This window comes from Lissotriton helveticus, chromosome 12 (assembly GCF_964261635.1).
Source record: "Lissotriton helveticus chromosome 12, aLisHel1.1, whole genome shotgun sequence".
Lineage (NCBI taxonomy): Eukaryota > Metazoa > Chordata > Amphibia > Caudata > Salamandridae > Lissotriton > Lissotriton helveticus.
In genome coordinates, this window is record NC_136073.1 from 7,372,828 (window position 1) to 7,397,932 (window position 25,105).

The 25,105-nt window shown below is 50.1% G+C and overlaps 1 protein-coding gene across 1 annotated transcript in view; it reads left to right on the top strand.

Annotated features, from left to right (window-relative positions):
• Window positions 1-25,105, top strand: part of ABCA7 (ATP binding cassette subfamily A member 7) — a 198,065-nt gene that overhangs the window by 76,316 nt on the left and 96,644 nt on the right. The window contains exons 19-21 of the mRNA XM_078670677.1: window positions 2,073-2,253; window positions 3,967-4,098; window positions 6,288-6,427. Of these exons, the coding sequence (XP_078526803.1) occupies window positions 2,073-2,253; window positions 3,967-4,098; window positions 6,288-6,427 (453 nt within the window). The remainder of the gene's footprint in view (window positions 1-2,072; window positions 2,254-3,966; window positions 4,099-6,287; window positions 6,428-25,105) is intronic.

Here is a 25,105-nt window from a genome sequence, read left to right on the forward strand (position 1 = left end):
ACCCCGAGCTCTTAAGCATGGCTATCGATCCTCCGATCAGACTGCCTCTTCGGGAGGATCTTCTGTCGCAGCAGCAGAGGACGGTCCTCCACTCGAACCCGTGCAGCCTCCACCTCCTTGCATGCATATTTAGTGGCGATAGTTGACATCTTCCAACTTTCCTCCCGAAGTCTGTAAGGTCATCTTGGCATCTCTACTAAGACTGTATATGCCTGTAGATGGAACAAACTTGCTGCATGGTGCACAGCAAAGGCTGTGGATCCCCTTTCTACCGCTCTTTCTGAGGTTCTTTTATTCCTTCTTTCTTTGGCCCAGCAGGGCTCTGCTCTGGGCACCCTTAAAGGCTATCTTTTGGCCATTTCGGACTTTCTTCGCCTTCCTGATCAGCCTTCTCTTTTCAAGTCCCCTATTGTTAACAGATTTCTGAAGGGCATTACTCGCCTCTTTCCTCCTCCTTCTTTCGTAATGCCCCAGTGGGACTTCAATCTTGTCCTTACTTATCTCATGTGTGCTCCCTTTGAGATCCTACATAATTGTCCTCTTTGCTTCCTTACTTTGAAGACTGCTTTCCTGCTCTCCATCACCTCTGTCCGCAGGGTGAGTGAGCTTCAGGCTCCGGCTTTCAAACCTCCTTTTCTTGCTGTCCATCCCGACAAAGTTGTCCTTCATACTAGGCCCTTTTTTCTGCCCATAGTGGTTACCTCTTTCCACATGGGTCAGACCACCACATTACCCACCTTCTCCCCGCCCCTGCATCCCTCCAAGGAGAAGGAGAACTCCACCGTGCGCTGTCCTTCTACTTTGACCGCACTAAAGACTTCCGGGTGGACGATCAACTCTTCGTGGGTTATTTTGGTGCCAATAAAGGTTGGGCCGTACACAAACGTAACATCTCTTGATGGGTTGTCTTATGCATCAAGATCTGTTATTCTTTGGCTATAGAAGCACCCCCAGTAGGATTGCGCTTCCACTCTACTAGGGCAGCGGCAGGTACTACTGCATTGGGATGTGGAGTTCCGCTGGTTGACATCTGCCAGGCTGCCACGTGGGTATCTCTGCACACATTCACAAAACATTACTGCCTGGACAGCCAAGTCCGGAGAGACAGCTTTTTCGGCTGTTCTGTTCTCCAGGATTTCCTGATGTGAACTTAGTTTGCAGACCCACCACCGGGGTTGGCATTGCTGGGGTATCTTTTATAAGGTAAGGAATATGTAAGTACAGTCTCTTTCAGACGAACAAGTTACTTCTCTTCGGGAGCGAGGTATCTGTAAGAGACATATGTAGTTATAGATTCCTTACCGCCCCACCCATCCTCCCCGTTCTGCAAACGGACTTCTAGGGATAGGGACCCCCTTACAGGGCCCTAGTTATGTGCACCAGTGGTCAGTGTCTTGCATGGCTCTGCGCTTCTGGCGTGGAAAGTCGTGTCAGAACTGACTAGCGTTCCGGGGTGTAGCGTCTAAGTAGACCCCCGCAACGTCATCCCGGTGAACACGACGCCAGTGATGGAGTTGACCGATGCCACCTCCCGACGCGCAGGGTTACTGCTATGAAAAAAGTTCTCCGGATCCAGTCTGACGCCTGGGGTAATTCTAAGATAAGTAATCTATAGCTACACATGTCTCTTACAGATACATCATTAGATGCGCCGCGGCCAGGGCGACTGACACTGGAATCTGGGGATCAAGGTTCGATCCCCGGCTCCGGCGGCAGGTTAGCCCAGCACCATGTGACTCTGGGCAATAGCTCGCTTAATCTTCCCGACGGCCCCCAGCGCCTAGAGACCCTTACGGGTGATTGTGCGCTTTACAAATGTGGATTATTATTATTATTATTATTATTATTATTATTATTATTATTATTATTATTATTATTATTGAAGGTAAGTAACTTGTTCGTTAGACTGTGCTGTGAGCCGTGTAGAGTGTGCTCTGAGCTGTGATATTCAATTTCTGGTTTGGTTGTCTGATGGTCCTTCGGTGCACTGAAGTTCCTGTTCTTTCTGTCCCTAGTTTTGTCAGAGGCTCTGCTAGTGACCTCTTAACCTTTGGTGTCTTTGGGAGTTCCAGGTCTCACTGAGGAGGCTCCAGTGCACCTGCCGCTGGGAGTGGCGGTCTGTAACCTGGGGAAGGTTTACCATAGCAGGAGCAGTGGCCCCAAGATCGCTGTCAATAGCTTGAACTTGAACTTCTACGAGGGACAAATCACCTCCTTCCTGGGTCACAACGGAGCGGGAAAGACCACCACGATGTAAGCCTTAGAGATGGGAATATCTGAACCAGGGCGACACGAGCAGTGATGGATAGAGAGGGAGGGCGACCACCAAAGAGAGAGGGAGGACCACCACAGTGTGAACCCTAGAGGTGGGAAGATCCGTTATGATCCGAGAGAAAGACCACGCCACAGTGTGTGGCGTAGAGATGGGGGAGAGAGCCCGGGGGGAGGTTGAACAGAAATGATTAGAGGAGGAAGAGAAAAGGAGTGGGGTGCACAGTAGGTGACAAAAGAAGCTACTAGAGAACAATGTGATGGGAGAGGAAAAGAGATGAGAAATGTATAAATATATACAGCACCCAACATTGCACTGAAGTGTATGAAAGCAACTCTGCTTTTTGAGAATGAGTTTAGTTCACCGATTACTCTCATTGTCCAACCTAAAACCAACACACAACAGATAATGGACGACACTTTCCACATTCAACAAGCAAAGCTCTCATAACCCATATTTTGCCTTTGTTCTGACATCCAACAGACCCGTCTGTACTCGGCAATAACACTGTTGTTCCTACAAATGGTCATACTGCCCACTCATCATCCTGTTCATAACACTGCGCCTGTCAGGTTTCGTTGAAGTATGACATTCCACAAGGGATATAGCCAGTGGTCCACGTCGTCCACTTGTGCTTATCAAGATACTGGATAGTAATGCCACAATGAGGAACCAAGGGAAAATGGGGAATGGGTAAGACTCCGGAGGCCCTGGTTCAGAAATCGTGCCGCCTTTTATTGTCACAGAACTATTGCTCTGCTTGACATAGCCAAATACCGGAGAAGACTGTATAAGAAAATAATGGAACGCACAACACATGGATCAATAGAGTTAGCAGCTTACCTCTGGCCCAGCTCAGGAGCACCCTAACTGGCCCCACCCTACCTGGATACAGGCCCGGAGCTGAAAGACGCAGAGGAGAGCCACGCTGCGGAGACGGTTTGGAGGCAGGGTGCCTTTGGACAGGTAACTGATGAAGATCCAGTGTGCAGTTAAGGAGAAGAAGAGGGTGTGGAGACTTAATGGAATCCTCTGTACAAGGCCACGCGATGAACTAGAAGCAATCGCAATGGAGCGCACACCGCTAGCCCCTCCTCCGCGTCGCCCCTAGGGAATCTGGTACATGGAGTTCTTGAGTGGTTCACCCCAGTGGGTGCAAGTAAGTACTTGTAGAACTGATGATCTCTAGACCCGATACATGTCCCGGGTTTTTGGATATCGCCCGAGACATGGCTCGGGTTTCGGGATAAACTGGTTTGACAGCGAAAACCGAACACAAGTAGGGATCTTGTTGGTACCTACCAAGTGCCTGTTAATGGTCTTACACAATAACTCAACCCTACATGCCCCAGAATTTCTGCCCCATGTACACGCCTTACACAGTGTCCTTACCTAACCTCTTCTGATCTTAAGCGAGGTCTAAACCCGGACTACTGAACAGGACGTACCAGGAAATAAAAGGAAGTTAGGTAAGGGGTAGTGAAAAGTGAGAGGGAGTGAGACAGCAAAGGGTGTTCTGGAGCAGCATGAGAGGAAGGTTTAGGTAGGGTAGGAGGTTTGAAGGTCGGTAAAGGCGAAATGAAAAGAAAGAACAAAAGTAAAGGGAATAGATGGGACGAGGGCACTGACCCGTGCGAGTGGTGGAGAGGAAATGTCTGCAGCGAGTGACCATGCCTTTCCTTTGGCGTCCACAGGTCCATCCTCACTGGCCTCATCCCTCCCAGCTCTGGTACGGCCTATGTCCTGGGCCGGGATATTCGCACAGAGATGGATAGTGTCCGGACCGCAATGGGCATGTGCCCTCAGCACAATGTCCTCTTCGACATGTAAGTGGTGGAGGTGGACCTGGAAGGTCTGTGCGACTGGAGAAACTCAGACTGTGGGAAAGGGAAGAAGAACTTGGGGTACAGGACACAGAGTCTGGGAAATACTGACCGTGTCTTGAGCATCATGCCATGTGCCATCAGCACAGCGTCCTCTTCAATGCTTAGGTTCCAGGGTTACGGAGATGGAGCCTAGACTTGGGATTCAGAGATGGGGACTCCTCACAATCTCTGCACCCAAGTCTAAGGTAGAAAGGGTGTAGGGAGGTGAAGTCTGTGTTCACAGGGGGCAAGGTCTAGGAATGTGTGTCGCAGTGTCCAGCAAACAAGGGCACAAAGTCAGGGAAGGCAGGATGCAGAGCATAGGGTGGAAGGATGCAGGATCTAGACTAGAAGGGTGTAGGTTCAAGAGTGGAGGGGCCCATGGTCTAGGATAGAGGGATGCAAAGTCTACAAGGTCTAAAGTACAGGGACATAGAGTCTAAGGTGGGGAGTTGCAAAGTCAATGGTGTCTCTTCTCCTACAGAACTGTAATTTCCTCCCACCCAGAGTATGTGATCGTATATCTTAGTCTTTGAACTCCCATTGGAGGCTCAGTGACTCCCCTCATCCGCCTCCCCATGGTTAATCTCTTCCCAGGACTCTGTGTCCCTCTAGACTGGACTCTGTGTCTGTACCCTAGACTCTGTGACTGCCCTCCGCTGAGCCGTGTTTGGCATGTCGCCCCACTGCTTCTCTCTACCCTAGACCCAATGCCCCTGTACCCTAGACTCTGACTCCCCTCCGCTGAGCCGTGTGTCACCAGCCTCCCCACTGCTTCTCTCTACCCTAGACCCAATGCCCCTGTACCCTAGACTCTGACTCCCCTCCGCTGAGCCGTGTGTCACCAGCCTCCCCACTGCTTCTCTCTACCCTAGACCCAATGCCCCTGTACCCTAGACTCTGTGACTCCCCTCCACTGAGCCGTGTGTTGCCGGCCTCCCCACTGCTTCTCTCTACCCTAGACCCAATGCCCCTGTACCCTAGACTCTGTGACTCCCCTCCACTGAGCCGTGTGTTGCCGGCCACCCCGCTGCTTCTCTCTACCCTAGGCTCTGGGACTGATTTAGAGTTGGTCAGACTGGTCCACTACAAGTGATTCAGGACGTCAGTCACATTTGTGATAGAGTACTCGTCCTCCAGACATTAAATCTGTCCCTCTGTGTCCCACTGCCCTGTACCCTCTGGCTCCTCTCTCCTGGACGGCACGTGGCCTCCTCCCATTGATTCTTCCGATCTTTCAACCCAGAACTCTATGCCCCTTTAGCCCAGCGACTGTGACCCTTTTACACTAAGCTCTCTGATTCCTGATGATATGCTCTCATGTTATCAAAAGCAATATTTTGATAACAGGCATTTATCCAAAACTAACAATAGTGTTTATTTTTGGAAGCAGGCACAAAAATAGCTAATTTCGGTATGGTATTTTTTATATCTTGATTTTGGTATTTCTCTGTGTATTCTATACAGCACAGATACAGGGGCTTTCTCAGAACTTTCTGGCAAGCCCTGGTGGTGGCCCTGATGTAGGTGAGGGTATGGGCTCAAGCTGTGAGAACTAGGCTCATGTGTGTGTGTGTGTGTTTTATGCATTTATGTATGTTAACGGGCACCCTGCTTTTGCCTGTACAACTTATTGCGGTGTGGGGTGTAGCATCCTTTCAAAGTGCATCATTGGTTAATTTTGCAAACAAAATAGTGGTTATGGTTGTGTTATGAATGCCTTCTGTGTGCCCATTTAAGGGTGTACAACCAGCTTCCTTTCACACCCACACTCCAGTACAGTGCTCCTGCCTGTCTCTAGCTCTTGCTCACTCTCACATTGCAAAACAAACATTTAGATTAAAAGCTCTTAGTTGCCAATGGAAAATTGGCTAACTCCCTTGTGTGTTTGTTCTCATTTTGGATAGGGTTCACACTCAGCTTTATAGAAATTGGACTGTTGGTGAACGTCAAGCTGGTCTTCATAATGGTAGCTGCTGCGATGGTGTAAATGTTAGTACTAGAGAGTGTGGTAAATTCTCCATATGACCACGGGAGCCACTGTCTCCTGATTGCCATATCACTTGCATGAGTCTTCTGCCCTCTGATTTCCTATTTCCTTTGAGTGTGGTCTTTGTTCCGTGACATTGCGTCTTCTGCTTTCTCCCCAGTCTCACTGTGGAGGAGCACGTCTGGTTCTATGGCCGCTTGAAGGGTTTGACCAATGAGCAGGTGAAGGAGGAGTCCAAGCAACTCATCCGAGATGTCGGGCTCACACACAAGTCCAAGGAGCAAACGCGCAGCCTGTCGGGTAAGTGCACTGGCCATCAGGTAACCGTGAGATGATGATGTCAGAGCTGGTCAATATGCAGTGTTAAAGTGGAATTCATTCACAATCTTACGGGCAACTGCACAAGAGAGGGCACTGTCCTCGAGCCAGTAAGAATGCTTCTGAAGTAGTGCATTGTGTAATGCACTTTCTCAGGTGAAGAGTACACAGGTACGTTGGCTATAGATTAACCGACCAATGTCACAATGTCTTCTTTCGGCATCCTCTCCTGCTCTAGTTGTGTTGCACATGATCAGGGTTCAGCTGAAACAGTAAGCATTCCCAAAGTTTGGTCTGGTCCCCTGCTGTTTGGGAAAGTGGAAGGTTTAGGGCCTCGCTTGTATTTAAGCAGCTTGATTTTTAGGTCTCGCCTAGGCAGCTCTTGCGCTGTCTCTTCGAGACATGCTGTATTCAGGATATGGGCATTAAGCTCCGCCCATCATTTTGATTGGCTCCTGTACTGTCCTTTGTAAATGGTGGCTTTTCATTGGTCAAAAGGCTTGGTGGTCCCTCCTTAGTACTGCCTCTGCTCTTGTTGTAACCTCCCATGAGGACTGGCCCTCTTATTGTGTTGTTACTTGGTATGTTTTATTTACAGTCTGTGAGGACAGTTTTGTTGAACTACTTTCTCCTGTTTCAGGCACGACATGCTTTCCTGCAACTACCTTCTCATTTAAGCTGTGTGGCCACACTTTAATTTATTTTATGTTTTTTGATTCAAGAAATCTCACGTCACAATACATTTTCTTTAAAGCACAGTCATTTTAAGACGTGCTGTGTGTTATTTTTTAAAGTGCAAGGCATACTTTATGTTCCAGAACCGCAGCCGCACATTTCTTTTGTTATCCTAAATCAACCAACACAGTAAACAATTGCATGCGGCTTGCAACACGTTATCCCCACCCAGCTCCCTGGCTCAGCATTTTAGGTTTAAGCACGGCGCCCTCTTTTCACTTTACTATTAACATGCCAGCTTCACCGTTAAGAATGGTGGCCACGCCTATTTCATTTTGTTACGTGTGGCTCACTAGCATGCCGCTTTTCAGCTCAAACAATGGGGGCCGCGCATCTTTCTTATAGCATTTCTTCCAGTGCATATTAACCAAAGCACGGCATGTAAGGATTGCAGCTGCTGTACTTCTGTAAGCCTTCCGGTTCATATTAACCAAAGCACGGCATGTAAGGCGTGCAGCTGCTGTACTTCCGTAAGCCTTCAAGTGCATATTAACCAAAGCACGGCATGTAAGGCTTGCAGCTGCTGTACTTCCGTAAGCCTTCAAGTGCATATTAACCTAAGCACGGCATGTAAGGCTTGCAGCTGCTGTACTTCCGTAAGCCTTCAAGTGCATATTAACCTAAGCACGGCATGTAAAGCTTGCAGCTGCTGTACTTTTGTAAGCCTGCAAGTGCATATTAACCAAAGCACGGCATGTAAGGCTTGCAGCTGCTGTACTTTTGTAAGCCTGCAAGTGCATATTAACCTAAGCACGGCATGCAAGGCTTGCAGCTGCTATACTTCTGTAAGCCTTCAAGTGCATATTAACCAAAGCACGGCATTCTAAGGCTCACAGCTGCTGTACTTCCGTAAGCCTTCCAGGGCATATTAACCTAAGCACGGCATGTAAGGCTTGTAGCTGCTGTACTTCCGTAAGCCTTCAAGTGCATATTAACCTAAGCACGGCATGTAAGGCTTGCAGCTGCTGTATTATGCAAGCCTTCAAGTGCATATCAACCTAAGCACGGCATGTAAGGCTTGCAGCTGCTGTACTTCCGTAAGCCTTCAAGTGCATATTAACCTAAGCACGGCATGTAAGGCTTGCAGCTGCTGTACTTCTGTAAGCCTTCCAGGGCATATTAACCAAAGCACGGCATGTAAGGCTTGCAGCCGCTGTACTTCTGAAAGCCTTCCAGTGCATATTAACCTAAGCACGGCATGTAAGACTTGCAGCTGCTGTACTTTTGTAAGCCTGCAAGTGCATATTAACCTAAGCACGGCATGTAAGACTTGCAGCTGCTGTACTTCCGTAAGCCTTCCAGGGCATATTAAGCTAAGCACGGCATGTAAGGCTCGCAGCTGCTGTACTTCCGTAAGCCTTCAAGTGCATATTAACCTAAGCACGGCATGTAAGACTTGCAGCTGCTGTACTTACGTAAGGCTTCAAGTGCATACTAACCTAAGCACGGCATGTAAGGCTTGCAACTGCTGTACTTTTGCAAGCCTTTAAGTGCATATTAACCTAAGCATCGCATGCAAGGCTTGCAGCTGCTATACTTCTGTAAGCCTTCCAGTGCATATTAACCAAAGCACGGCATGTAAGACTTGCAGCTGCTGTACTTCCGTAAGCCTTCAAGTGCATATTAACCAAAGCACGGCATGTAAGACTTGCAGCTGCTGTACTTCCGTAAGCCTTCAAGTGCATATTAACCAAAGCACGGCATGTAAGACTTGCAGCTGCTGTACTTTTGTAAGCCTGCAAGTGCATATTACCCAAAGCACGGCATGTAAAGCTTGCAGCTGCTGTGCTTCCGTAAGCCTTCAAGTGCATATTAACCAAAGCACGGCATGTAAGGCTTGCAGCTGCTGTACTTCCGTAAGCCTTCAAGTGCATATTAACCAAAGCACGGCATGTAAGGCTTGCAGCTGCTGTACTTCCGTAAGCCTTCAAGTGCATATTAACCTAAGCACGGCATGTAAGGCTTGCAGCTGCTGTACTTTTGCAAGCCTTCAAGTGCATATTAACCTAAGCACGGCATGTAAGGCTTGCAGCTGCTGTACTTCCGTAAGCCTTCAAGTGCATATTAACCAAAGCACGGCATGTAAGGCTTGCAGCTGCTTTACTTCCGTAAGCCTTCAAGTGCATATTAACCTAAGCACGGCATGTAAGACTTGCATCTGCTGTACTTTTGTAAGCCTGCAAGTGCATACTAACCAAAGTAAGGCATGTAAGACCTGCAGCTGCTGTACTTTTGGCCACTATAGGTGTGGCAGGGTATACTCAGACATGAGTCCCTTTCTCACTGCTCCATCAGGATTCAAGCAAGCCGGGCCGAAGAGGCTGAAATGCCAGAAACCGGTCCCCGGTAGCTTGTCTCCTTTCTGGTGAAGAATTGGCTTGGTAGTTTGGTCTGCCCTGTTCTCATGATGCACTGGGCCAGGGACAGACTAATTTGCATATAGCCAGGTTCTGAGCTGGGATGGGGCAGTGAGATAAATAACGGTGATGGATCAAGCCCTGATCTTTGGACTGGGTAAGAGTGGTCTGCTTAATTCAGACACTCTGTTCATCACCACCCCCTTTTCTGAATCGTTTTTGGCCACTATAGGTGTGGCAGGGTATACTCAGACATGAGTCCCTTTCTCACTGCTCCATCAGGATTCAAGCAAGCCGGGCCGAAGAGGCTGAAATGCCAGAAACCGGTCCCCGGTAGCTTGTCTCCTTTCTGGTGAAGAATTGGCTTGGTAGTTTGGTCTGCCCTGTTCCCATGATGCACTGGGCCAGGGACAGACTAATTTGCATATAGCCAGGTTCTGAGCTGGGATGGGGCAGTGAGATAAATAACGGTGATGGATCAAGCCCTGATCTTTGGACTGGGTAAGAGTGGTCTGCTTAATTCAGACACTCTGTTCATCACCACCCCCTTTTCTGAATCGTTTTTGGCCACTATAGGTGTGGCAGGGTATACTCAGACATGAGTCCCTTTCTCACTGCTCCATCAGGATTCAAGCAAGCCGGGCCGAAGAGGCTGAAATGCCAGAAACCGGTCCCCGGTAGCTTGTCTCCTTTCTGGTGAAGAATTGGCTTGGTAGTTTGGTCTGCCCTGTTCCCATGATGCACTGGGCCAGGGACAGACTAATTTGCATATAGCCAGGTTCTGAGCTGGGATGGGGCAGTGAGATAAATAACGGTGATGGATCAAGCCCTGATCTTTGGACTGGGTAAGAGTGGTCTGCTTAATTCAGACACTCTGTTCATCACCACCCCCTTTTCTGAATCGTTTTTGGCCACTATAGGTGTGGCAGGGTATACTCAGACATGAGTCCCTTTCTCACTGCTCCATCAGGATTCAAGCAAGCCGGGCCGAAGAGGCTGAAATGCCAGAAACCGGTCCCCGGTAGCTTGTCTCCTTTCTGGTGAAGAATTGGCTTGGTAGTTTGGTCTGCCCTGTTCCCATGATGCACTGGGCCAGGGACAGACTAATTTGCATATAGCCAGGTTCTGAGCTGGGATGGGGCAGTGAGATAAATAACGGTGATGGATCAAGCCCTGATCTTTGGACTGGGTAAGAGTGGTCTGCTTAATTCAGACACTCTGTTCATCACCACCCCCTTTTCTGAATCGTTTTTGGCCACTATAGGTGTGGCAGGGTATACTCAGACATGAGTCCCTTTCTCACTGCTCCATCAGGATTCAAGCAAGCCGGGCCGAAGAGGCTGAAATGCCAGAAACCGGTCCCCGGTAGCTTGTCTCCTTTCTGGTGAAGAATTGGCTTGGTAGTTTGGTCTGCCCTGTTCCCATGATGCACTGGGCCAGGGACAGACTAATTTGCATATAGCCAGGTTCTGAGCTGGGATGGGGCAGTGAGATAAATAACGGTGATGGATCAAGCCCTGATCTTTGGACTGGGTAAGAGTGGTCTGCTTAATTCAGACACTGTTCATCACCACCCCCTTTTCTGAATCGCTGTACTTTTGTAAGCCTGCAAGTGCATATTAACCAAAGCACGGCATGTAAGACTTGCAGCTGCTGTACTTTTGTAAGCCTTCAAGTGCATATTAACCTAAGCACGGCATGTAAGGCTCGCAGCTGCTGTACTTTTGTAAGCCTTCAAGTGCATATTAACTAAAACACGGCATGTAAGACTTGCAGCTGCTGTACTTCCGTAAGCCTTCAAGTGCATATTAACCTAAGCACGGCATGTAAGGCTTGCAGCTGCTGTACTTCCGTAAGCCTTCCAGGGCATATTAACCTAAGCACGGGATGTAAGACTTGCAGCTGCTGTACTTCCGTAAGCCTTCCAGGGCATATTAACCTAAGCACGGCATGTAAGGCTTGCAGCTGCTGTACGTCTGTAAGCCTTCCGGTGCATATTAACCAAAGCACGGCATGTAAGGCTTGCAGCTGCTGTACTTCCGTAAGCCTTCAAGTGTATATTAACCTAAGCACGGCATGTAAGGCTTGCAGCTGCTGTACTTCTGTAAGCCTTCCGGTGCATATTAACCAAAGCTCGGCATGTAAGGCTTGCAGCTGCTGTACTTCCGTAAGCCTTCAAGTGTATATTAACCTAAGCACGGCATGTAAGGCTCGCAGCTGCTGTACATCTGTAAGCCTTCCGGTGCATATTAACCAAAGCACGGCATGTAAGGCTTGCAGCTGCTGTACTTCCGTAAGCCTTCAAGTGCATATTAACCAAAGCACGGCATGTAAGGCTTGCAGCTGCTGTACTTCTGTAAGCCTTCCGGTGCATATTAACCAAAGCTCGGCATGTAAGGCTTGCAGCCGCTGTACTTCTGAAAGCCTTCCAGTGCATATTAACCTAAGCACGGCATGTAAGACTTGCAGCTGCTGTACTTTTTTAAGCCTGCAAGTGCATATTAACCTAAGCACGGCATGTAAGACTTGCAGCTTCTGTACTTCCGTAAGCCTTCCAGGGCATATTAACCTAAGCACGGCATGTAAGGCTCGCAGCTGCTGTACTTCCGTAAGCCTTCCGGTTCATATTAACCAAAGCACGGCATGTAAGACTTGCAGCTGCTGTACTTCCGTAAGCCTTCCGGTGCATATTAACCAAAGCACGGCATGTAAGGCTTGCAGCTGCTGTACTTCTGTAAGCCTTCCGGTGCATATTAACCAAAGCACGGCATGTAAGGCTTGCAGCCGCTGTACTTCTGAAAGCCTTCCAGTGCATATTAACCTAAGCACGGCATGTAAGACTTGCAACTGCTGTACTTTTGTAAGCCTGCATGTGCATATTAACCTAAGCACGGCATGTAAGGCTTGCAGCTGCCCTACTTCCGTAAGCCTTCCAGGGCATATTAACCAAAGCACGGCATGTAAGGCTTGCAGCTGCTGTACTTCTGTAAGCCTTCAAGTGCATATTAACCAAAGCACTGCATGTAAGGCTCGCAGCCGCTGTACTTCCGTAAGCCTTCCAGGGCATATTAACCGAAGCACGGCATGTAAGGCTTGCAGCTGCTGTACTTCCGTAAGCCTTCCAGGGAATAGTAACCAAAGCACGGCATGTAAGGCTTGCAGCTGCTGTACTTCCGTAAGCCTTCCAGGGCATATTAACCAAAGCCCGGCATGTAAGGCTCGCAGCTGCTGTACTTCCGTGAGCCTTCAAGTGCATATTAACCAAAGCACGGCATGTAAGACTTGCAGCTGCTGTACTTCCGTAAGCCTTCCAGGGCATATTAACCAAAGCACGGCATGTAAGGCTTGCAGCTGCTGTACTTCCGTAAGCCTTCCAGGGCATATTAACCAAAGCACGGCATGTAAGGCTTGCAGCCGCTGTACTTCCGTAAGCCTTCCAGTGCATATTAACCAAAGCACGGCATGTAAAGCTTGCAGCCGCTGTATTTCCGTAAGCCTTCTAGGGCATATTAACCAAAGCACGGCATGTAAGGCTTGCAGCTGCTGTACTTCTGTAAGCCTTCAAGTGCAAATTAACCAAAGCACGGCATGTAAGGCTTGCAGCTTCTGTACTTCCGTAAGCCTTCCAGGGCATATTAACCAAAGCACGGCATGTAAGGCTTGCAGCTGCTGTACTTCCGTAAGCCTTCCAGGGCATATTAACCAAAGCACAGCATGTAAGGCTTGCAGCCGCTGTACTTCTGAAAGCCTTCCAGTGCATATTAACCTTAGCACGGCATGTAAGACTTGCAGCTGCTGTACTTTTGTAAGCCTGCAAGTGCATATTAACCTAAGCACGGCATGTAAGACTTGCAGCTGCTGTACTTCCCTACGCCTTCCAGGGCATATTAACCTAAGCACGGCATGTAAGGCTCGCAGCTGCTGTACTTCCGTAAGCCTTCCGGTTCATATTAACCAAAGCACGTCATGTAAGGCTTGCAGCTGCTGTACTTCCGTAAGCCTTCAAGTGTATATTAACAAAAGCACGGCATGTAAGGCTTGGAGCTGCTGCACTTCCGTAAGCCTTCAAGTGCATATTAACCAAAGCACGGCATGTAAGGCTTGCAGCTGCTGTACTTCCGTAAGCCTTCAAGTGCATATTAACCAAAGCATGGCATGTAAGGCTTGCAGCTGCTGTACTTCCGTAAGCCTTCAAGTGCATATTAACCAAAGCACGGCATGTAAGGCTTGCAGCTGCTGTACTTCCGTAAGCCTTCCAGGGCATATTAACCAAAGCACGGCATGTAAGGCTTGCAGCTGCTGTACTTCTGTAAGCCTTCAAGTGCATATTAACCAAAGCACTGCATGTAAGGCTCGCAGCCGCTGTACTTCCGTAAGCCTTCCAGGGCATATTAACCGAAGCACGGCATGTAAGGCTTGCAGCTGCTGTACTTCCGTAAGCCTTCCAGGGCATATTAATCAAAGCACGGCATGTAAGGCTTGCAGCTGCTGTACTTCCGTAAGCCTTCCAGGGCATATTAACCAAAGCACAGCATGTAAGGCTTGCAGCTGCTGTACTTCCGTAAGCCTTCCAGGGGATATTAACCAAAGCACGGCATGTAAGGCTTGCAGCTGCTGTACTTCCGTAAGCCTTCAAGTACAAATTAACCAAAGCACGGCATGTAAGGCTTGCAGCTGCTGTACTTCCGTAAGCCTTCCAGGTCATATTAACCAAAGCACGGCATGTAAGGCTTGCAGCTGCTGTACTTCCGTAAGCCTTCCAGGGCATATTAACCAAAGCACGGCATGTAAGGCTTCCAGCTGCTGTACTTCCGTAAGCCTTCCAGGGCATATTAACCAAAGCACGGCATGTAAGGCTTGCAGCTGCTGTACTTCCGTAAGCCTTCCAGGGCATATTAACCAAAGCATGGCATGTAAGGCTTGCAGCTGCTGTACTTCCGTAAGCCTTCCGGTGCATATTAACCTAAGCACGGCATGCAAGGCTTGCAGCTGCTCTACTTCCGTAAGCCTTCCGGTGCATATTAACCAAAGCACGGCATGTAAGGCTTGCAGCTGCTGTACTTCCGTTGAGTGGGCACTGAGAATCTGTTATGTCCGGTTAGGTGGAGTGCGCGTGGTGGAGTCAGAAGAGTCCATTCACCGCCCTTGATTATTACAATCCCGCTCTCGCTGCTGTAAGCTGAAATAAAACTTATAAAACAAAGTACATATTCAAGGTTGTTTCTGCAGCTTTTTACAACTCTAAGTTGATAACAAACTCTGACTGCATTAATAATACGATTAATAAAAAAAAAAAAATTCATGCAGATAAAAGATTATTTTATGAGCAAAAACAAGAGAAGGAACTGCCCGAAGCCCAAAAACTTGGTGGCAGTAAGGAGCCAGCTTTGGTTAAATTATTTTCTTGCCGCCATTCGTAGGTTTGAGTTTTAATCACCTTGAGAATCCCAGCTTCCTCGCCACCCACAAAGTGTGATCTTGAGCGCGTGTTCGAATACCTTCTATCCTTTATTTCAAATATAACGGGCATACAGGAATGGTCTGAGTACCAGCTGTAAAAACAGTGCAGCCAGTAATAGGCACCATATTACAGGCTGGGAGCGTACACAGCCTTCTGCACAGTTGTGTGCCTGGGGGTCGCCTTTGTAATGGAACTGCAGAAGCTTCTGTGCTTCCTGGTTGCCGCGTTTGGGATAATGAAATGCCTCTTCATTTTCTTTGTTACATGCAACAGCTTGCGTGTCTGTAGCATGCACAGAACATGGGCAGCAGATATGAAGGTTCTATTCTGTTTTTGACCACCGCTTAATTGCACTCCAACTACATGCATCCACTCCAATGCAAACCACAACACATGAGTAGAAGACTTTGTCATTTACAACACCAATAGCTCTATCTCTCGCCAATGCGAGACGGATTGCATTGCAAATGCTTGTTTAATATTTTTTTCTTGTCATTTTTATTTATGGAATGTTAACATAGGAGGGTAAAACATTTCAAGAACATATCAAATATGTATACAGACATCTGAGGGACTTCTAGCTGCAGATTCCTTACCTTGAAATAATCCCCGGGCGTCAGACGGAATCCGAGAATTTTCCATGAGCAGTACCCCTGTGCTCCCGTTGGGGGCATTGTTCAGCTCTGTATGACACTGTTAGTGTGCTACCTTGGTGCTCTGACGTCACTTGTTTTCTTTCTGTGCCCGGAAGCAACGCTCTGGGAAGACCTAACCCTTAGTCATATTTTGACTAGGTTTTTTTGATGTTTTGTTGAAGGCTTTTTGACGTTTTCTTCCTCGTGTGGCAGAACTATCATCTAAGAAGGCTGTCCTCAAGCCCTGCGGTGCCAGTCACTGACAGATGTTGGTGATGAACCTGCACCTTGTACGCCTCTGGTGCTCGAGCGGGAGCAAAACCCAAAGGCCTGCTCTTACTTACGCACCATGCACCCGAAGGCCTTGAGGGAGTGATCTCTTAAGCTTATGGCGGATCAATGTGTGACGCCATGAAGATAGAGGGCCCAGTCAGGAAGAAGGTCCCGGGAGCAGTTAAAGACCCCAAGGTCATCGTCGCACTCCAAGTCATCAAACCACTCGGTTAAGTCAAAATCCCACAAGAAGTTGAAGCATGTTTAGACTTCACCTCCTCTGTCGGACAATGATATAAGGGAGCATCGCAACTCAAGGACTGGCTCCACGGTAGAGCCAGCTCCTGGGTCGGATTTGCGCGTCCCAGATTTTCCGGGAGCAACCCCCACGCAATTGAAAGAATGTTATGAGGCCGTGCACCTCATCTTTGGGCAGCCTGTTTCCTCCGGCAGGCCTTCGGGCCCCGTGGGTTTGGGAAGGGCCCCTACTGGATCCACACCAGTGGCTCCAGCCCCGGCACCAGTCAGGCCTCAAGGATCCACAGATGGATCTGTATCGGCGCAGGTCGTGCCACCTCGACCTACCCCGATGCGGATCCTGAGGCCAATGCTTCCGGCAGCGCCATCCTCATCCCCAACTGCGACACAGAGCTGGAGAGGCATTGTTCGACGCCGGCTAGAGCCATACTTTCCAGGCTGGAGCAAGGGCCCTATTCTTGTAGGCTAGGACTGAGAAGGAATGGGAGGGGTCACTGAACCTTGAAGAATACCAGCCTTATGTAGAACAAACAGAATGGTGTGAGGATCTGGGTGAAGCCAGTAGACTGGATACTTCTCCAGATACTGGCATGCATTCTCCCCCTACTGTGGCTACAGATGAGGGAGCTTCCACGACAATAGTGGTGTGGAGGGCAGCCGAGGTCCTGGACCTTATCTTGCCCTCGCCTGCAGGCAAGACTCATTTCTTAACGGAAGTGCTTCAGCCGGTGGTGTCCCTATCAGAATCGCTTCTCCCTTTCAGTGAGGCACTTACTGACGTCCTGCTTGGGACTTAGTCCAAGCCCAGCACAGGGGCTCCTGTAAACAAGACGATTGCCCGTCACCACTTTCCCACTGTAGGGGAACCAAACTTCCTCAACCAACACCCTACTCCGGAGAGCTTGGTTGGCCAAGGTTCCACTTCCCACGTAAATCCTGATGCTCTCCCAACTTCCCTGCCAGATCGGGAATTCAAGAGGCTGGACAGCTTAGACAAGAAAATGTTTTCTTCCGCCAACCTGACATTGCAGACTGTGAACACCGTATGCCTTTTGGAGCGCTGTTCCCGCCCTGTGTGGTATATGGTTCTGCAGGTGCTGCCAATGGTCCCGGGGGAGTCCCATGCCGTGTTCGCCCAGGCTGTTGCCTGTGGGAGAGATGCAGCTGAGTTAACCGTTCGTTGTGAACTAGACACCACTGACTCACTCACAGAGTGGTTTCATCTGCAGTGGTCCTGCAATGCCATACCTGGTTGAGGACTACTGGCTTTTCTGGGGATGTCCAGACACACTCATGGACATGTCTTTCTTTTGATGGCTGCCATGTCTTCGGAGACAAGGTGGATTCAGGTCTGAAGCGCTTTAAGGACAGCATGGCTACGACCAGGTCCTTTGGCCTTACTATGGCCCCTCGTCACCCAGAATCCCCTGTTCACTCCTTTTGTGGCCACGGAGGGGTGTGTAACCGCATCCCTATGTGACCAGCCATCGCGGCGTGCAGAATTCCCAGACTGTGCATAGCCAAGGATGCAGTTCATAACTGCACCATGTGTCCGTGTCCAGCAGTCTGGTCAGTCCACCAACCCCCCACTGCCCGTCATCAGCCACAGCCTCCACACCCTCCAAGTCTGCCGTTTACCATCATGGGTACCCATTGGGCGGCAGGGTTTGCCGTCACCTGCCCCACCGGCAGGCCATTATATTGGACAGGTGGGTTGTGCAGATAGTCCGAAGGGGCCACTTTCTCCCCTTTGAGACTACTCTTCCCTCCATGCCACCTACTTACAACAGGCTGATTGAGGCCATTAGAAAGTGACGGCTCTTTTGGCCAAAGGAGCCATAGTGAGAGTGTTGACACCAGAAGTAGGTTGTGGTTGCTATTCCAGCTACTTTCTGGTGCCCAAGAAGGACAGAGGCCTGCGTCCTAGCCTGAACCTGCACTCTCTCAATTTCTTCTTTAAAAAGGAGAAATTAAAAGATGCTCACTCTTGCTTAGGTCCTGTCTGCCATGGAGACTGGATGGTGGCGTTAGACTTGCAGGAATCATACTTGGACATTCCTGTCTTCCCTGCCCACGGGTGTTCCCTGCAGTTCACGGTGGGCCACCAGCATTTTCAGTTCGCTGTGCACCCTTTTGGTCTTATCAGTGCCCCTCTGGTGTCACCAAGGTGATGGTGGTGTTTACAGGTCATCTGCAGAGATCAGGGGTGTAGTCTCCCCCTATCTTGATGACTGCCTGTTGAAGGCGGGCTCGCCGCAGACTGTCATCTCCCACCTACAGATTACGGTCAACCTCCTGCACTCGCTGGCGGTTCACTATCAACATGCCAAAGTTAAACCTGACTCACTTTCTGACACTCCTTTTCATCGGAACTGCAGTATCAGTCTTCCGAACGGCGTGTCCAGGATATTCAGGCTTTAATACCGATGTTTCAGCCTTTATCTTGGATTTTGTTAAGAATTACTCCGAGGCTTCTGGGCTTCATGGACCTCTGCATCCTGCTGGTGGCACGTGCCCTTTGGCATATGCGGGCTCTGCAGTGGGACCTGAAGTTCCAGTGGGCGCAGCATCAGGGGAATCTCTCCGACATGGTCCAGATCTTGGAGGGAACTGCAGTGGTGGCTAACAAACTTTGATTGGGTCACGGCAGACCCCTCTCCCTTCCCCAATCAGATCTGACAGTAGTGACAGATATGTCACTCCTGGGATGCGGCGGCCATCTGGGAGAGATGGAAATGAGAGAACTTTGATCTCCAGTGGAATCCGGACTCCACATCAACCTGTTGGAGCTCCGTCTTGACAGATTCGCCACAAAAGCCTTTCTGCCCTCCGTCAAGGGAAGGCTAGTGCTGGTGTTCATGGACAACACCACTACCATGTGGTTCTGCAACAAGTAGGGTGGAGTGGTGTCTTGGACCCTTTGTCAAGAGGCCCTACCACACTGGGCATGGGTGGAACAGCGGGGCATGTCCCTAGTGGTTCAACATCTGGCGGGTTCTCTGAACACCAGAGTGACTGAACTCAGCCTAAGATGACTAACAAATCACAAATGGCATTTCTGTCTGTAGGTGGGGCAAGGTCTCTTTCAGCAGTGGGGAGAGCCTTGGTTAGAGCTGTTTGCCTCCGCTCAGAACGTGCAGTGTCAGCAGTTTTGTGTATTAGAGTTTCCAAGGCGGCTCTCGCTCTGAGACACTTTTCATCTCAAATGGAGTTCAGGGCTCCTGTACGCCTTTCCACCCATACCACTCCTGCCCAGAGTTCAAGAGGATCAGGAACGACTGGGCCCAAGTCACCCTTGTTGCTCCGGATTGGGCTCAGCAGGTCTGATATCCCGAGCTGTTGAGCATGGCCATCGGTCCTCAGCTGAACCTGCCCCTTTGGGAGGATCTTCTGTCGCAGCTGCAGGGTAGGGTTCTCCACTTGAACCTGTCAACGCTCCACCTTCTTGCGTGGAGATTGAGTGGCAACAGTTGACCACTTTCAACCTTCTCCTCGAAGTCTGTACCATAATTTTGGCAGCCAGGCGTCCCTCCACAAAGATGGTTTACATCTGTCATTGTGCAAAATTTGTGGCATAATGTACAGAAAGACACTTTGATCCTCTTTCTGCCTCCCTTTCTCAGCGTCTATGGTTCGTTCTTTCCCTTGCCCAGCAGGGCTCTGCTCCGGGCTCTGTGAAGGGATACCTTACTCTGATCTCTGCTTTTCTTCCCCTATTGTAGTTAGGTTTTTGAAGGGTTTGCAACATGTTCGAGGCATGTGGGCTGCTAAATTCATATCTTTTGCATAGATCGCCGCCTAGTGTTGGGTCCGGATGATCGCACATTGTTGTCCTGGAAGAGTCTTCGAAGTATCCTGAGATAGGTGGCTCCTCCCCTGGACTACAGTGCGCATGGGCATCGGCTCCATCCCCAGATTGTTTTTTTCCGCCATTGGGTTCGGATGCGGTCTCGACGTCTCTCTGTCGGAACCGAGAAAAAACGTACTAATTTAAGGCCAAAAGGCCTTCGTTACGTCGGTATTGTTTGCGCACGGTCTCGAGTTTCTTCCGTCTCTTTGAGTCGGACTCTGCAGAGTCGTATTTACTCTTCGGACATCGAGGCCTTCTCATCGCAGCAAGACTACGACTTTTCAACATGGAGCGGAGCCCGTTTAAATGCTGTCCCGTCTGTGGGTCCAAATACCCACATATCGACGTGCACCCAGTCTGTAATAAATGCCTCTCGCCCGACCATAACGAGGAGAACTGCATGGCCTGCTCCAAGTTCAGGTCAAAGAAGACGCTCAAGCTTCGGCGCGCGGTGCGCCTTGAGGCCCAGCGAGCGGCCCCAGCCCCCGACAACATCTTCGACGACCAGGAGGATGAGAGCCTAGGCCATCATCTTCAAATCTCACCACCCGCGTCGGAGGTCGGAGCCGATCCCGAAGAGGGTGACGGAGTCTTGGACCAAGACCTTGAATACGTCGAGGAGGTAGGGGACGACGAAGAAGTTTATGGGGCCGCGGAAGATAGCTCAGGGGATGAGCTATGCCCCGACAGTTACGTGGATGAGGCTCAGGTCACGGGATCGCCACTCGGCCTTACCCAAGACCCGGCACCGCAAGCCACGGCCCCGCCTTCTGGCCCGGCCACGGACATACTTGCGGCGGCTACGAAGCCCGTATCGAAACCGAAACTGAAACATTCGGTATCCACGGCACCTAAAATGGCCGACGCCAAATCGAAACCGAAACTACCGGATTCGAGTGCACCTAAGATGGCGGACGTTCCATCCAAGACACAGAAGCCTGCTACATCATCGGCTCCGTTGACCTCCGGGCCACAGAAGTCGAAGATGACTGTCGACTCGACAGTGCCGAAGTCATCGGCGGGGGATGCGTCCTCTAAGAAGGCAGCAAAGTCCACTAAGGTCGTCGACAAACATCCGGCGCCGGCAGGGGCACCGTTGGAGGAACGCATGGTCGACGCGGAGTCTACAAAGTCCCTCGCATCCAAGAGCGGAGGCTCTACTCATAAGTCCAAGGACTCAGTGTCTAAAGCGGCATCGGCGTCTAAGCCTCCTAAGGAACCACAGAACGTCGGTGGCCAAGGACCATTGGCGGCCTCCTCATCGGCGCCGGGTGCCTTACTGAGTGGCGCATCTCACATCGTATCTTCGCTACAAAGAATTCGTGAGAAGGCCATGGCACCGTCGCCTCCCGCGCCGGCGCCGCAGAAGACGATAGACGTACCTGCGAAGCCTGCTGCCAAGCTTCTCTACATTCTGCCACCGAAGGAGGCACCCAAAGCCTTTGCACCAAGGACGGCGCCAAAGACATCGGGATCTTCAACGTCGGGTGTAATATTAAGTCGACATCATGACTCAGGAGACGAATCTGAGCGCTATATCGACGCGGACACGGGCAAGTTGACCCTTCATAAGAGGAAAATCACTTCCCAACCGGTGGATTCCTATGTAATTCCACTAAAGAAGAATAGGCTTGCACAGGACAGTCCTGCCCTAGTTGAACCTCTCCTGCCTCCACCTAGGAGGAGCCCTACACCTTCCCCTGACCACTCTGGGGGAGAGGAGGGGGAACAAGATGACCAATACAATTTCCCCATCAATGACCCTGATGCACAACAGGATGCATATGATGACACAAGTGACCAGGGACACCAGCAAGTGGGGCAAGACCCACAGCTTTTCAGTGCACGTGCTTCCCCAACAGAGGATGCTGCGGGATTTCATGCACTGATTGAATGGGCAGCTGCTAATAATGACGTGGACATGCATGCAGACCCAGTGGAGGAAGATTTTCTAATTGACACTTTCTCTCTCTGAAAGAACAGTCAAAACACTTCCTATGCTCAAGGGTGTCCTTAAACATGCTGCGGAAATCTTTAAGGAGCCTACCAGAGCGAGAGTGGTCAACCCACGCATCGAGAAGAAATACAGGCCGGCACCTGCAGACCCAGCATATATTCGGGGACAGTTGCCTCTTGACTCTCTTGTTGTCGCAAATGCCCGCAAACGAGCGAACTCACAGACGACGGGTGAAGCTCCTCCCCCAGACAAGGAGTTGAAAGTGCTTGAGGCAGGGGGCAAGAGAGTAGCTGCGCAAGCTGCCAATTTCTGGCGTATAGCGAACACACAGGCGCTATTGGCACGTTATGACAGGGCGCATTACGACACCCTAGAGCAACTTGTTCAACACATGCCTGCGCAGTTTCAGGAGGGTACCAAACTGCTCATAGAAGAGGGAAAACTCATCTCCAACGCTGCTATAAAGTGTGCACTTGATGCAGCAGACACAGCAGCTAGGGCTGTTAACACTAGCGTTATGCTAAGGCGACAAGCGTGGCTACGCATATCAGGGTTTAAACCAGACATTCAAACCACCATACTTAACCAGCCCGTCAATCCTGATAGATTGTTTGGTCCTGATGTTGACACCACCCTCGAAAAGATTAAGAAAGACAATGAAACAGCAAAGTCTATGGGGGCCCTTCAGTCACAACAATTTCGGGGGAACACTTTTCGTCGCTCAGGTGCACGTGGTGTTACCCGAGGACAGATGGGTCAACAATCACAATTCACTAAAGGTGGAGCACAGTCCTCGTACCCCAAGCAGAATAAAGGGGGTTATCGAGGAAACAGCACCAGGGGACGTGGCAGAGGAAACAACAACTCCTGTTCCTCTGCCCCAAACAAACAGTGACTCTCTGTCACTGCCCCCCGACCATTTAACACCTGTCGGGGGGAGACTCCAGCAGTTCCTGCCAGTCTGGACAAACATCACCACAAACAGGTGGGTAAGACAACTTATCCAGTACGGTTATTGTCTAGAGTTAACGTCCACTCCACCCAACATTCCACCAAGGCAACGTCCTATGTCCGCAGAGCACTTGCACTTATTGCAGCAAGAAGTAGTGGTGATGCTGCAAAAAGGCGCAATCAAGCTCGTGCCAGTGGAGGAGGAAGGCACAGGAGTCTATTCCCTGTACTTCCTTATTCCAAAGAAGGACGGATCCCTCAGACCCATTCTGGATCTACGCCCCCTCAACCTGTATATACTGTCAGAACATTTCCATATGCTTACCCTGCAACAGATTCTTCCCTTGCTCAATCAAGGGGACTTCCTAGCAACCTTAGACCTCAAGGATGCTTATTTCCACATTCCACTACACCCGTCCCACATAAAGTATCTCAGGTTCACCATCCAAGGCAGGCATTATCAGTTCAAAGTCCTACCCTTCGGAGTGACCACCACCCCCAGAGTGTTTACCAAGTGTCTGGCGACGGTAGCGGCGCACCTCAGGAGGCAGAACATACATGTCTACCCCTACCTAGACGACTGGCTCGTTCAAGCCAAGTCGGAACACCAGTGCGCCGCGGACATGTCAACCACCATTCACCTCCTTCACAGTCTGGGCTTCTCCTTAAACTACCCGAAGTCGCACCTTCAACCAGCGCATGTGCGGCAGTTTCTGGGTGCGACAATAAATACCCTGACGGCCATGGCTCAACCAAACAAAGTCAGGATAGACAGCATCCAGTCTCTGATCCAAAAGTTCAAACCGCAACACTCGCTTCCAGAGAGAGTGTTCATGCAGTTGATAGGCATGATGGCCTCCTGCATCTTCATAGTCCCGCACGCACTATTGCATATGCGTCCGCTCCAAGAATGTTTAGCAAATCAGTGGAAACAGGCTCGGGGACAAATGACAGACCTAGTGTTGGTAACCGGTCGGGCATACAACTCTCTGCATTGGTGGAATCCACACAACCTTTGCAAGGGCCGACCGTTCCAGGAGCCAGTGCCACAGATTACCCTGACAACGGACGCATCTCTCCAGGGGTGGGGAGCTCATGTGCTCAATTACACGGTGCAGGGACTATGGACGATGCAGCAACAGAAGATGCACATCAACTATCTGGAACTGATGGCAATCTTCATGGCGCCCAAGTCCTTCAATGTACATCTGTGCAACAAGGTAGTGTTAGTCCGGACGGACAACATGACAGCGATGTACTACATTCAAAAACAGGGAGGCACCCACTCCCCACAGCTGTCTCATCTGGCTCAGAGCATGTGGAAGTGGGCCATTCAGAGGAACATTTTCCTCATGGCAGAGCACCTCCCGGGAAAGGACAATCAGATGGCGGATCTGCTCAGCAGATACAGCCATCAGATGCACGAGTGGGAGTTACATCCATCAGTACTCCACCCGTACTTCCAGCAGTGGGGTCATCCAGAGATAGACCTGTTTGCCACAAGGGAAAACGCAAAATGCCAACACTTTGCCGCCGGGTTCCCTCACCCACAGTCGCAGGGGAATGCGATATGGATGAACTGGTCAGGCAGATTTGCGTACGCTTTTCCCCCAGCACCTCTCATACCGCTGGTGGCAAGAAAGCTAAGGCAGCACTCATTGACACTCAACCTAGTTGCTCCAACGTGGGCACGCCAACCATGGTACACCACGTTTCTGGAACTCTCAGTGGTGCCGCATCAAAGGCTGCGCCTAACACCCAGGCTCTTGACGCAGAACCATGGCGACATTCAGCACCCATATCCGCAACAGCTCAACCTGGCGATCTGGCTCCTGAAGTCCTAGAGTTTGGCTACCTTCACTTACCTCCAGAATGCATGGACATCATCAAAGAGGCAAGGAAGCCCACTACCAGAGCATGCTATGCTGCAAAATGGAAGCGTTTCGTCATTCACTGTACAGCCAATAACATAAACCCGCTGGATGCATCTATTCCTAACATCATTTGCTATCTATTGCATCTTTACAAATGCAATCTAGCGTACACTTCCATTCGGATCCATCTATCCGCCATTGCAGCTTATCTTCAAAACAGGCAGCATCTCTCTGTCTTCAGGGTGCCTGCCATTAAAGCCTTCCTAGAGGGTCTGAAACGAGTCATTCCCCCAAGAACACCGCCAACTC